This window comes from Porites lutea, chromosome 7 (genome assembly GCF_958299795.1).
Source record: "Porites lutea chromosome 7, jaPorLute2.1, whole genome shotgun sequence".
Classification (NCBI taxonomy): domain Eukaryota; kingdom Metazoa; phylum Cnidaria; class Anthozoa; order Scleractinia; family Poritidae; genus Porites; species Porites lutea.
In genome coordinates this window covers 26,914,833-26,927,862 of record NC_133207.1, presented here as the reverse complement: position 1 = coordinate 26,927,862, position 13,030 = coordinate 26,914,833, and the positions used below count along the sequence as shown (strand labels likewise).

The 13,030-nt window shown below is 39.2% G+C and overlaps 2 protein-coding genes across 2 annotated transcripts in view; one reads left to right on the top strand and one right to left on the bottom strand.

Moving 5' to 3' along the window:
• Positions 1–6,118, top strand: part of LOC140943915 (protein unc-79 homolog) — a 42,389-nt gene extending 36,271 nt beyond the window's left edge. Inside the window, exons 34-39 of the mRNA XM_073393024.1 lie at positions 787–973; positions 2,311–2,358; positions 3,491–3,619; positions 4,063–4,140; positions 4,574–4,621; positions 5,479–6,118. Coding sequence (XP_073249125.1) covers positions 787–973; positions 2,311–2,358; positions 3,491–3,619; positions 4,063–4,140; positions 4,574–4,621; positions 5,479–5,631 — 643 coding nt within the window. The 3' untranslated portion in view covers positions 5,632–6,118. The remainder of the gene's footprint in view (positions 1–786; positions 974–2,310; positions 2,359–3,490; positions 3,620–4,062; positions 4,141–4,573; positions 4,622–5,478) is intronic.
• A 73-nt stretch (positions 6,119–6,191) lies between these two features.
• The window catches only part of LOC140943911 (uncharacterized), a 28,494-nt gene continuing 21,655 nt past the window's right edge, over positions 6,192–13,030 (bottom strand). Inside the window, exons 11-13 of the mRNA XM_073393021.1 lie at positions 11,151–11,219; positions 10,095–10,264; positions 6,192–7,776 (exon numbers count right to left, since the gene is read on the bottom strand). Of these exons, the coding sequence (XP_073249122.1) occupies positions 7,707–7,776; positions 10,095–10,264; positions 11,151–11,219 (309 nt within the window). The 3' untranslated portion in view covers positions 6,192–7,706. The remainder of the gene's footprint in view (positions 7,777–10,094; positions 10,265–11,150; positions 11,220–13,030) is intronic.

The following is a 13,030-nucleotide window of genomic DNA, read 5'->3' as shown; positions in this document are numbered from 1 at the left end:
TCCTTTCAGGGGAAGAAAGATAATGAGCCCTCGCTTTCTTTTAACCCCCCATCTCTTTCCCCTTATTATCCTTCACTACTAAAGGATACTCTGAATTAATCTCGTTCTGGTATGGTTTATTCACCAACTGGAAGTTCGAATTTGTTTTGGATCCTCGTCTGCATGACCTCCAACCTTCTTGTTTTGGAGCTTTCACACTTTGTATTATAGTTCTTTATGGAGAACTGATACCATCGTCGTTTCTAAATTCAACAAGCCGCCCCCCTCCCCCGCCTGCTCAAATGTGTTTGAAATAAATAACCCCGAAGCTTCTCCGTGTGTCAATTTTTCGCGAAATTTCATAAAATCCCGTTTAATCTCCAGCTAAAAATATCCGCCGTTGTGATTTAGGCTCGGAGCATTCCCACGTTTGTCAAGCTGTCTTAAGCGGAATACCGTTAGAACAAAAAAAACTCTGAAAGCCGGTTGTAATTCGTTTATCTTTCAGAGGCAATTTATTCCCTTTCAAAGAAGGACATTAACAACAACTAGCTCGGGCGACCCACTTCTTTCAATCTTGTGGGTGGCCGCACTTTTATGTGAGCACTCAGTTGTAAATGCGTAAAAACGAAGTGTTATCCAAACGCGGCTGTTTGTGACGTCGCGATGGCCATATTGGTGTTTAAAACCAAATCTGTGGGAGTTTAAAACTCTAGTCTTATGTAAACGCTTTCTTTTATTCGAAATAAATTTTCATTGAGGCTGGCCACGTCAGTGAATACTCTCTCTTGTCTTTCCTTTTCCTAGGCGACAAGAGCTTCTCGATTGCGTGACTCACATCCGACTGTTAGCATGGCTACTACACGGCTCCTTGTCGCACTTTGTTCACTCTAGAAATCCCCATGTGAACTGCCACCCGATCAAGTTTGAGGAGAACACGCATATTGCTGACTACGTGCTCATAATTCTGTTTAGCTTTGCAGAGCAGCTTAAGGTGAGAGTTTTACCTTATTAAATTGAGATGACCCCGCATTTTGTTGCGATAGGGCGTGGTCACACCCCTCACCAAAGGTCGTTCCCATTATATTGGGACCGTAAGATCCGACGATGGCGACACGGTGGAAGTGTGGCTTAAAGAAGTGAATTCGCTGAATTTCAATCTTCAGCGCGATTACTCTAACTCATTTGCTGTGTCAAACGTAGTCGCACTCTCCTGAAGTTGAATATCTAACAACCATATCTAAGTTCAGAAATAATAGAAAATCTCGTCCTTCCTTGTTTATGTCTTCTATAAAACGAGGAATTAGGTATTTTCACGTTGTAGTCGTGCAATGATGGAAAATGAATGCAGAAAAAAAGCGTTATTCACGTGCAAAGTCGTTGTTTTACTTACTAATTCGGGATGGGTGAATAGTCTGCAGCCACAAAGCGTTTATATGGCTTTGAACCACTTGTGGGGTATCAGTGTCACTGCGACATGTTGTGTTGTACTGTGGAAGTGGCTACAGGTTCTGCAGTGGGGGAAAAGGCTTAAAAACCAGGCGAGCGAAGCGAGCCGAGCTGGAGTCTGGGGAGGGGAATTAGGGCCCTTTCCCCTCCTTAGTCCACCGCTCGGCTCGCTTTGCTTGCCCTTTTTTTGTTTTGTTTTTGTTTTGTTTTTTTCTGTTTCACCCCAACTTTTGCCTTTTCTCCCCACTACGGAACGTGGTCCAAGGCCAGCTATAGATGGTTTCTGTGTTGTCGTTCGTCGCCATATGGCATGTTTGTAAGTGGAATTAAAATGTCTTCTTGCATAAAGAAAACAAACAACATGAAGGTGTTTTTTTAAAAAATTTGGTGAGGAGTATAGCGCGAGATCAAAAAATGTTTTAGTTGGTTTGGCGTGGAGCAAAACTATCGCAAACACGCATTGCTTAGAAAACCTTATATCATGTTAGCCCTTTAAGTCGCAAGAGTGACCAACGTCAATTTTCTCCCAACAGTATTAATACATAATTAAAAGAAAAGTTTATGAGAATGAATGATCACTAAGAGAAAATGCTTTGATCTTTGAACAAATTCTGTCAACTAATTCTGTAAGGAAATGTATGGAGATCAGCTTGGCGAATTTGTATGTAGATCCTGGGGCTTAACGGGTTAACAATATTGTCAAGCTGATGACTTGCCGGTATAACTGAAGCCGGGTTTTTTTTGGCGAGCGCGCGGGCGAATGAGCGGCGAAGCTCGCGAGAGAAACGAGGAAGAGGCATCTTAGCGCGCTTGTCAGCAAGAATATCGCCAGCTACACGGGATATATTACATTAAGTTTAACCAGTTTTTTTTATTTTTAAGGAACCGTTGAGTAAATCTGCCCTGTACCATGCGTTTAATGTATGTGAGGTGAGCAGGCATATTCTTTTTAATATTGAGAACTAAAATTTCCTTCGTGAAAATGTCTCTTTTAATTTGACCGATGACTTGATTCATGGTCAAATGGGCCCGGTGTAGTCAATCGAACCCAATCGATTTCCAAACGTTCGATTGACTTCGATTGGGTTCGGTACTCGAACTTAATCGTACTCACCCCAAAATTTTGCCAATCAAACACAATCGTACATAATAAAACACCGCAAGAATCGAACATAAAACCAGTTTCATCTGGTTTCAAACAAGGCGTCAAATAAGTTTAATATGTATACCGAGAATATAAACCTTACTGACCTTTTTTATTTTGAAGTTAAGGAATAATGTTTTGCTATTTGCGTTATTGTTATGTCTTTTACATTTAATGAAGCCTTGTCATGCCAAAAGTGTAGCTTGTATTGCCTCTGTAGTGCAACAACCCCGGAACAGCTTTTACAAACGTCGCGCTTGTAGTTTTGGGGTAATGAGAATACTGGTAGCGCTAGTAATGACTATATCCAGTTACGGTGTGCTTTTTATCGAAACCATATTGAAACTTTATCAAAGGTAAGGGTTCGACTTTTCTGGTTATATCCTAAGAATATCCCCGGTCGGTTTTGTTCCGAGAAAGAAATTTTAAATTGTTTTACTGTGCCGTTCATGTTTCCCAGTATTAATTGTGAATTTATCTATTATGAATCACTTTAACAACAAAGATTTTAGTTAATTTCAGGTTAGTTGAAATACTTTTTTTTTCAAAGTGCTTCGCATAGATTACATACTAGAGGGAGATCTTTGCGATTCAATTCAAACTGGATGCGTTTTGTCTTTCTGCCGAACAAAATCGAACTAAACGCGTCGATGAAGTTCGATTGGTTCGATTGAGTTCGGTAATCGAACTCACGAGCTCAATTAATCGAATTCACCGTAAAGTTCCGGTTTGATTATGTTCGATTACCGAACCAATCGAACAACAATCCGACCAATTGAGTTCGATTGATTTTTGGTTCGGTTTCGTTCGATTGACTACGCCGGTAATGGGGTGCAGCTGTTATACGCCAGGGAAGAGATATATCATGCAAATTTCTCATCATGTTTCTTTTTGGGTACTTGTATGTATTTGTTTTAGCTGTGGACTCTTTACTGTGATCATACGAAGAGTCCTGGTGAGCCCTCAACCCAAGCGACCTCGATTGTGATGGAATTCTGGGGAAAGGTGACTCCTGGAATGCTACATCTGCTAACGCAAGCGAAGGAGGTGGGTAATCGCATAAAAATAATCCACAATTCATTTCCAAATGAATGCTGACGGACAAAAATGTTTATATAGCCACCACTATGATAAGTTCAGTTTATGATCTCATGTAGCATGCGTGTTGGCTCGCTTCGATCCTTAGCCTTTCGAAGAGTAGAATAATCTCCCACGCAGTTATCAGACTTGTTCTTTGTGTCGTAACGCAAAATATGGTAAGGAGCGTTGCGTGTAGACACATAGAATCTGTGCGGAGGAGACTATTCGAGGAGCGAGAATCGCAAAAGCCCGTATCCTTTTGTGCAGCTATATATTGTCACCTATCGGACGTGTTTGATACGTTTTACAAAGAAACTCTGAAGCCATTTTTCCCACAACTGTCCTTTAAAATTCTCCAAAATTCGTAAGGTTCTTTAAATATTCAAGACTACTTTCTTCTTTTATTTCAGCTGACCCTGAGTGTGAGTCATCACTTCTTAAATTTAATAGAAGCTCTACAGGAGTGTAATTCTACTCCACTCCCCATGGTAAGTACGCACTTTGCTCTCCCTTCCCCGAAGAGTCCTCTTTTGTGTCATTCGGATGCTGGAGAGAGGAGGAGATTAACAATATCTTTCAAGGTCTCTTCTCTTCAAGGGCCCTGTAGAAAAGTTAGTTTCAGTATCCTGGAAGATGAGTTCTTTAAGCGGTCGAACTCCCGAGACATTTTCTTATTAGACAGCTTATAGTTAAATTAAATACGCACAGAAGAGGGGTGAAATCTGTGAACAAGTTTTGTCATCATTTTGGAGTGTCCCAAATTGACTTCTCCCCTAACCTTTGAAGTAAGCTCCAGTTAGCAATTTAATTTTGAGATACCCGACGCTATGGGCTATGAACTTTTCTCAAATTTTACAAAAATATAAAATGTTTTCGTGTATTTAAAGTAACCAAAGTTCAAACGCTTTTTTTCCTTAACAGCTGTATCCGATGTGGTATCCAATTCTGACGTACTGTTTCTCCCAAGGGGTGAGAATAAGCCTTGTAAGGTTGATTTAAGCCTGGGTAGCCGGCGGGATTGTTTTGCCCGGGCTACTTTCTTGCCGGCGGAGAGGTCACGCCAAGTATAGTTAGTATGTCCCCTCTATAGTCTTCTACTAACTATGCGCGAAGCGTGCGTGTGTCCAATCTTCTCGCGGCTCCGCGGCCAAAACTACGTCACTCCTCCGTCCATCCCCCCGCTATGCAGGCTTGGTTAACTTAAATTGAGTTGTTTCGTTTTTCGTCTTTTTAAGTATAGGTAAAGGGATAGTAGATATCACATTATAAGATCTAAACTAGCTGAGGTTATGCACTTATAAAAGCCACAACCGAGTCCTTTTGTGCACAAGCCCCTCCGTATTTGGAAGCTACCCTCAAACGCAATATAAATCGTATTTGCAATGCAAAAGACAAGTTTTGAACACGATAGATTTCCACTCTATGAAGTAAAAATATGCGTGAAATTTGCCGTATGTGCCATAAATTTTATTGCTATTGTCTTTGAAGGTGACTTATTAAAAGGGAGATATAATTATACATTCTCATACATTTCCAATTCATGCACCAACATTAGAAAACTGCCGGCACAAACTACTGTCCAATTATAAGCTAAACGAATTTTGAAACGGAGATAGCCTTCCTAAAATAAGCCTCTTCGTGTAGAACCCCTCCGAACATAAGAAAGCCCTTACAGTTCATACTTTTTCACTGTTATTAACTATCTTCTTCATCATCATTTGCTGGCCTTTATTATGCCGCGAATAAGGCGCCTCCTAGGTTTAGAATCTCCAATATCCGATTTATGTTTTTACTGTCCTCTCAAATTCTTCATTTTCTCGTTCCAGCTCTCGGAAGCTGCACATGCGCGATTGCGCAAAGCCCAGTCTCGGCGACGGATCAACAAAGACACCAAGTCAGCACTGGCCAAGTGGCTCAAGCAGCTGCAGTTCAAGATGGCGCTAGCTGAACAACAACCTGACGGCTCTTTGTTCATTTGAGGATGTATCCAAGTAATATTTTCTGAAGAGAAAACGATAGAAACTGTACCGGGGCTCGGGGAACGTTGCAAAACTTCAAGGTTGGTCAGAAAGCTCAGCCTTGTCTTGCGTCGTCAGGAGTCTTTTCTGCGTTTGTAAATCCCGATGAAACACTCTTTTTCGTGTTTCAAAATATCACATCCATCATCTCCAACTGAGGATTTGCATTCGAAACGGCAACAGTTGATTTTCGAGGGAAACGTTGGTTTCCCCTCCCTAACGCCACGAAAATAACCTTCTATAGTTTAATGAAGGGCGAATTTAGCGCATCGCGACAGACAGGATCTGTTTCGCGACACTATCCTTCTACGTTGATAACGTTCTATCAACTCCCAGGTCGAAATTGAACTTGCGGGACGTATGCACCTGGCGTCACGACGGCAATGTTGGTGTACCCAAAAAACAGACTTCTCCTAAAGGAACGGCGAGGGTAAAGGGAAGGGAAGTTGAAACAGTCAGTCACATCACATGTTTTATTAACTTTAAGCCCCGTTTCGATATAATCGTTCAGGTCGTCTCGATCGCCCAAATCGTAGCAAAATACGTGTCGAGACCATCCAGACAGCTATATGGAAACCATGATTTACAAACTCGAGGGTTTGAAGCCGATTTCTTATTCATTCTATCTATAGCTTTATCTTTGGAAACTGTCACTTGCACCTTTGTTTTATTTACATTGAGTACGGGTTAAATATCAGCCTTATTCTTATAAAAAAAGCATGTAGTGTTACGAGCTGTTTGCTTTGGTTTGTTGTAATGGAGAGTAAGGTATTCGTTAGTAAGTATACTGCAAAGCAATCGTGGGTAATACTATAGAACTGTAACTTGATAGTTGTGAGTAGAGTAATGTGAATGCAAAAAATGATTCCCATCTATTGTCTACTGTTAGTCTACACCAGAATAAGTTAAGGGCCTTAAAAACTGAAAGTTGGATTTGGAATCAAACCTTTCAGTCCTATCCGAGTCCCAGACAAAGTAACTATTTCGATTTCGAGGCATTTCATCTCCAAATCGTCATTTTGATTGTATCTTCGCTAAGTATCATCAAACCAATAACAACGAAATTTTTCTTTCTGTGTCTTTTTCAAGGAGACTAAACAAGAGGAAAAGATGTTTAACCATCAAGTACACACTAATAAACAAACAAATGCAAAAATATGTACCATTTTAAATTTGTAAAGTTATCGAATTGTTGGCATGCTTTTACTCAATGAAATGTAAATTTCCAAGCTATATCAATTATATTTTCCTTTGTTTGAAACTCATCATCAAACATTACTACAAAGCCAAAAAATTTAAACCAAGGCTGGTAAAATTGAAACAGAAGACAATAAGAGAAAAAAAAAACTAGAATAACGATCTTTAAGTCTAAATCAATAACAAAGCCTATTTTTCAAAGTCCACGAACACAAATGTGAGTGTACTACAAAGTAAAAAACGATGAAAAATAAAAACGATGCATAACTGTCCTTCACTTTCTATTTATATACAAGCCTTAGACGCAAACATTCTTTGGCTTTTCACGCAACTTACAAAGTTTCGTCGAGAGGAAAAGAACCTAAGCTTCTCTGCCAACTCTCTTTCTACCCCATAATCCGTACAAATTTATTGACGATGCAAGGTAGTTGTGATTCAACTACGGTATGTAAGATGGAATTTAGCATAAATTGCCAAGTCGACTCTGACCATCTTTTAACCACGTGACTGTCCGACGCACTGACTTAACGACGGATTTGAAAACGACCAATCAATTTGCCCTGCCACCCAAGTAGCCCCGAGAAATTAACTTAGTCTTGCTGAGGGTCAAGAAAGTTGTGGCAGCAACCCAACCTGAAGGTGTCAACAGAGAATTTTCAGAAGAATTCCTGGTAGCGGCAACTCGAGGAAAAATACGCCAAAAAATACGGGAGTTAAACTGCGATGCTCTGTCTACGTCATGGTAAATAAAGTAAAAGTATTGCTGTTTTCATTTGCAAATGGGGAGAGCTGATTTGTTGATGGGACACTTGTCAGTCATCTTGGAGGATAGCAAGTTATCATTTCCTCCTTGTTTCCCTTCGCCATAAGGGCCGTCCATCGTAGTCCTCAGGAAATGGCCCTTGTAACCTATTAATTAACACAAATTTATGGATTAGCTTTTTTTAACCTTAAAAGTGTTTATCTGATTTTAGTCTCCTGACGTCTAAGTTACCAGTTATTTACTGTAAACACAAAGTATTAAGGAAACGAATCAAAATAAAGTATCAAGAATAATTATTTTCCACAGCCGAAAAATTAATGACTTTCTATAACGATCATTAATAATAATAATGTATAAGCCTATACAGCGCTTAGAGCTATACCATTCTATGAAGCTAAAAAAGTTACAAAGATAATATTTAAAAATTGCAAACAGGTTACCAAATTATGGTATGGTTCAAGGAGCACATTCAATACGTCTTCCTAATCAGTAGAAAGATCTGTCACATTTCAAGTTAGTGATCCGCCGGTAGACTGTGAAGCCAAAGAACGCTCGAACTGACTATATTCCTTCGCTTAAGGTGGCTCCGTCATAAAAACAGGCCTATAGAGGTGCATGTGACGAACTTTTCGCAGGTTTTGGCAGGTATGCGTATCATTGTCGTTCGTCCCCCCTGGGTGGGGTACGAATTCCTTGCAGAACTGCCGCCCGAGGTCATTTTGTACTCATAAATGAAGGTGCTCGACAGTTCTATTTGATCTTTGATACAAGGTAGCTTGCAATCCTTATACCTTTTTCTTGAGTTTAAAACAACGTACAGCAGTAAAAGCCGTTGAAGGTGCATTGCAATACATCAAAATGCATGTATATAGCAGGAGTTTCACCCAAAACTGCTAAGAGATATTTTACAAATGTCGAGGAACAAGTCATTTGACTTCAGAGCAAGGTTTGGAGCAATTTATAGTGCTGTTAGAGCTAAAGAATACCTTTTAAAGAATAACATGATTAGCAATCGGCCTTTGTTTTCAGAATAAGGATACACTGCAATTTCTTGTGCCGCAAATTCGAACTACTGACTCGTTCTACCTCAGAGCAATTTGGTTTTGAAATTCTAAAACAATTTCACAGCCGAATTTTGAACGACTTTCTTGTTACGGATCCCACTTCTGCTCCAACGATTTCTGTGAAATTTATCTGGCATATTCATTATATCAATAAAAGCCGATACCAGAAATTTCAGCCAAAAATATCAGCAAAAGTTTTTAATAATAATAATAATAATAATAATAATAATAATAATAATAATAATAATAATAATATCTATTGCTTTTTCTTGCGCATTTAACATTAAAAGATATCATCAAATGCGCATAACACTCGAATAAAACTGAAACAAAAGTTATATTACATACTCTCTATATACTAAAGCTTAATCATTTGTTACATTTCCTTCCTAGTAGGTAACTTAGCATAACTTATAACAAGTAAGAAGTAAAAAGTAGAAAATAAAAACCTCAGATGACTCAAGACAGGTCGCTATAGGCCTCTTTAAAATAGTGCGTCTTAATAAGTCTCTTAAATCGCGTCTTTTACTAGACGCGATTTTCTTTGAACAGTAGGGTCCTTTTAAGCGCTAATTTCGCAAAAGATATTAAACAGCTGTGAAGTCAGAATATTTCATAGTATTGCCCTTGCCGAATGCCATACCTGTTGTTCTTTGCAACGTTTGGCAGCCATCGCGTAAAAAATGAAAAAGTTATTACGAAAAGTTCGTCATAGCTCAATGCCCCTGTATTAATGACGGAGCCACCTTAACACGCACGTTTAGGCATTTCCACAATCACTGTTTGCATTTCGTATCGTACGCTTTATTTGTTCCTGTTGTGTCAAAGAGTTTGTTTTTCTGTGTACGTCTCGTCAGTTTCCTTTATTTTGAAATTTTACTCGTTAATTTCTTTTTGGGGGTAGTTTTTCCTTCAATGCGCGTTAATTTGTATAGGTAATAGCATGATTAGTAGTGATATTTGGCATAAATACCACGAGTGATATTTCAAAATTGTTATACGTAATTTCACGAGCCGTTAGGCGAGTGAAATTTGAGACAATTTGAAATATCACGAGTGTTATTTATGCCAAATATCACGTACAAATCATGCTATTATTTGTTTATACTACTACCCGCAAGAGGTTTGTAATTTTCACATGTATAGGTATTTCAAATTAAGCTGAAATACCACTGCTCTAAGCCAATCAATTTGCAGAAATTTCTCATGTAGTAGTATAAAAGCGTTAACTTCCTATAATAAAGTACTCTCTTGCGATTATAACCACGCCCTCGCTAGACTCCTTTTACCTTTATGCATAGTGATTAGTTTTTCCACAATAGTCTTATACAAATGCTACTGAACAGTACTGTCAAAACATTATTTAGGGTTTGTAGGTCATTTTTCCAAAAAAAACTTACGTTGAATTTCTCATTGGAGGTCTACCTCCGGGAGAGATGGAAGGCTGAAACCCCATTTGGTTTGGATTGAATCCAGAAAACCATCGATCCGACCATCCATACACTTCTGGGTTGGGTCTTTCTTGAAACATGCGTGGATCAACTGAAGCTGAAGTGGAAGGAAAGCTTCTCTGAAAGACAAATATGGAAAATAAACAAATATAGATCTGTTTTTTCCTCCCTTACTCGAAAGACGACTTGTAAAAGTATGGCCACGTCATTTTAACCCGATGGCAGGGAATCAAAGACGACTAGGAAGATCTTTCAGAATGAAAATAGCCAAAAAGAAACCAAACAAAAATAAAATAAAACAACCTTTTAGAATTACAGCATCGTCCAACTGGTCGTAGGGAGGTATAGGGGATCAGGGACGGCAATAAGGGAGATGGGGTCAAGGATCACAGTACTGGGATCGTGATGACAAGCTGCAGGGGGATCAAGGTCAGTAGTGCTGCAAGGGGAAACGTAAACCGGTTTTCTGTCGAAGATAACAACAAATGCCACAAATTAAAATGCTTCTTTTTTCAGTCGAGTTATCATGGAATGACAGTCCATCCTGATAGCTCCTTTGCTGATTACACTTTTCAACACAATTGATCAAGGTCTGTGACACATTAGCCTGCGTCGAAGGCTCGTGACATATGGAATAAAACTTCCAGGGTGGGACAATGTCATGAGTTGAATTTCACATTTTCTACTACTTTTAAATCAGGCTAATTACGGTAAAAATCCGAAAATAAGCACCTCCGAATCAAGGCCCCCAAATTTACAACACAAAAAAACCTTCTATAAATATACTTTTGAAAGCTTATATTTAGCTTATCATTAACACACTGAAAAAGGTCTGATACAAATCACCCTTCAATTGTAAACCCAGCCGGCTTTAAAGTGCTTATTATATAATAAGGATCAGCCAACATAAACCTCTCTCAAAAGGTCTGAAAAATATAACCCCGGAGCGTATTTTCGGAATTTTACGTTATATGATATATTAGAAGTACATATAAAGAAGCTTACTACGTCTGAGTTAGGTCTTTCTCGAAACGGGCGTGAACCAAGTGAAGCTGAAGTGGAGGGAAAGTTTCCCTGAAAGACAAATATAGATAGTAAACAAGCAGAACAAACGAGAAAGCTGGCTAGGGGAGGTTAGGAAGAAGAGGGGATTTAAAGGGTTTATTTAACTTTTTTACTTTTCTGGCTGCTGCTATTCAGAGAGACTTTATGATTCCCCAGTCATTTTCGACTCATTGCCTTTTGCGTACAGGAATCAGAAAAAAAATCGGCCAGCTTAATAGCCTGTAACGATACCCGCTGGTGCAGAAATGAACAAGACTTCATTTTCGGTCGACAGCTTTTGTTAGTTTTCAATTTTTATCCGGATTTTAAGGTAAAAAGCTTGTTCATAGCCTCACAATTGAGGTGTTTGATCTTGATCTTTAATAGAGTGCTTATTGTGATCCATCTATAGAGAATTTTGATCTGCCATCGAATTTCTTTTCTCCTTCGGGTGTTGCTCTTTTTTTGCTTAGGACTTAGAAATCTGCTTCGTTGTATTCAAGAATGAAGACAGAGAATTTAGCTAAAAGATTGTTTCCTCTCCCACTTGAAAAGAATTTCTTCGAATGTAACTTCGATCAACTTCGCGAGAAGGTCACCAATGTGTGATGAAAGGTTCCGCAAAAGACGACTTTTTGACGTTTCCTGACGTTCTTCATCCAAAAGGATCCTAATTGTCAGCACACCATGCCAGCTACTAGCTAGCTGTATAGTTTTGGTTAGTTTGAAGACTGAAGAATTGGGGAACACAACCAGCACACCACTAGATGAGACTACATGCTGTAATCATAGCCCCCGGGGGAGGTACTCCCATAAATTTCGGATAGGTGCATGTGTGCCGCCAGCGTCTTGATAAGGAGGAGACAAACGAAAATTGATTCTCTTTTTAAGGTGGCCCGAACCTATTTATATGCGCGTTGGTTATGTTTTTGAATCTTGTTTTTCGGCAGGAACGATTTAACCGATTTCTATGATTTTTGGCATCCTTATAATAAAAAATGGTAGAACTTAAAGAAAATGTTATTTATTTTCTTGTAAGAATAAAAGCGTTTGAGATATCGGCATATATTTAAAACAGCATTTGTACAAAAAGTATTAATAACCTCGAAACCCTACGACAGATTTTTCTCTAAATCCAGCAAATAAGCCTCAGAGCTCTCTAGTTTTATATCTGCAAGTTTGAAGTCAATCATGACCGTAGAACTCACTGCACAAAATACTGCTCAAATTTAACCTCTTCTTATAAAGGAAGCGTGCCAACGGACTATCGCCTATCTGCAAGGGTATTCCTATCTAATCAGAAACCTACGGCGATATTACAGTTCGCAATACAAGAGGAAGAGCGTAATGCTGAATACGGGGCAAGATTAAAGAACTTCCATTCATCAAACTTACTTTGTATCTGTCTGTCTCTGCCTCCTCCAGAGGAGGGGCCCGGCCTCCCGCCCCTTATTTTTAGACCAAACAAAAAAATTTTTTGGGGGACCAGCCCCCCCCCCCCCCCCCCATCTAAGGGTCTGGATGACCGGGCCCCCACTTATCTCAAGGTCTGGATCCGGCACCGCAACCAACCCATTTTCAGCTGCAACGAAAACCCTTTTTTTTGGTATTTGGTAATTTATTCAAGCTTGTTAGATTTGCCATCACATTCGCACGGGCAGTTTGCAATTGAGGATAATGACAAGAATAAGACGATTGTCATACTTTCTTCATCTTTATTCCCAAGTGGCAAACTTCCCGTGCGAATGTGATGACAAGTTTAAAAATCTTGAATCATTATACCAAGTACAAAGGCTTTCAGTGCAGTTGAAAAATAAATGTTAGAAGTACTTTCAGTTTTT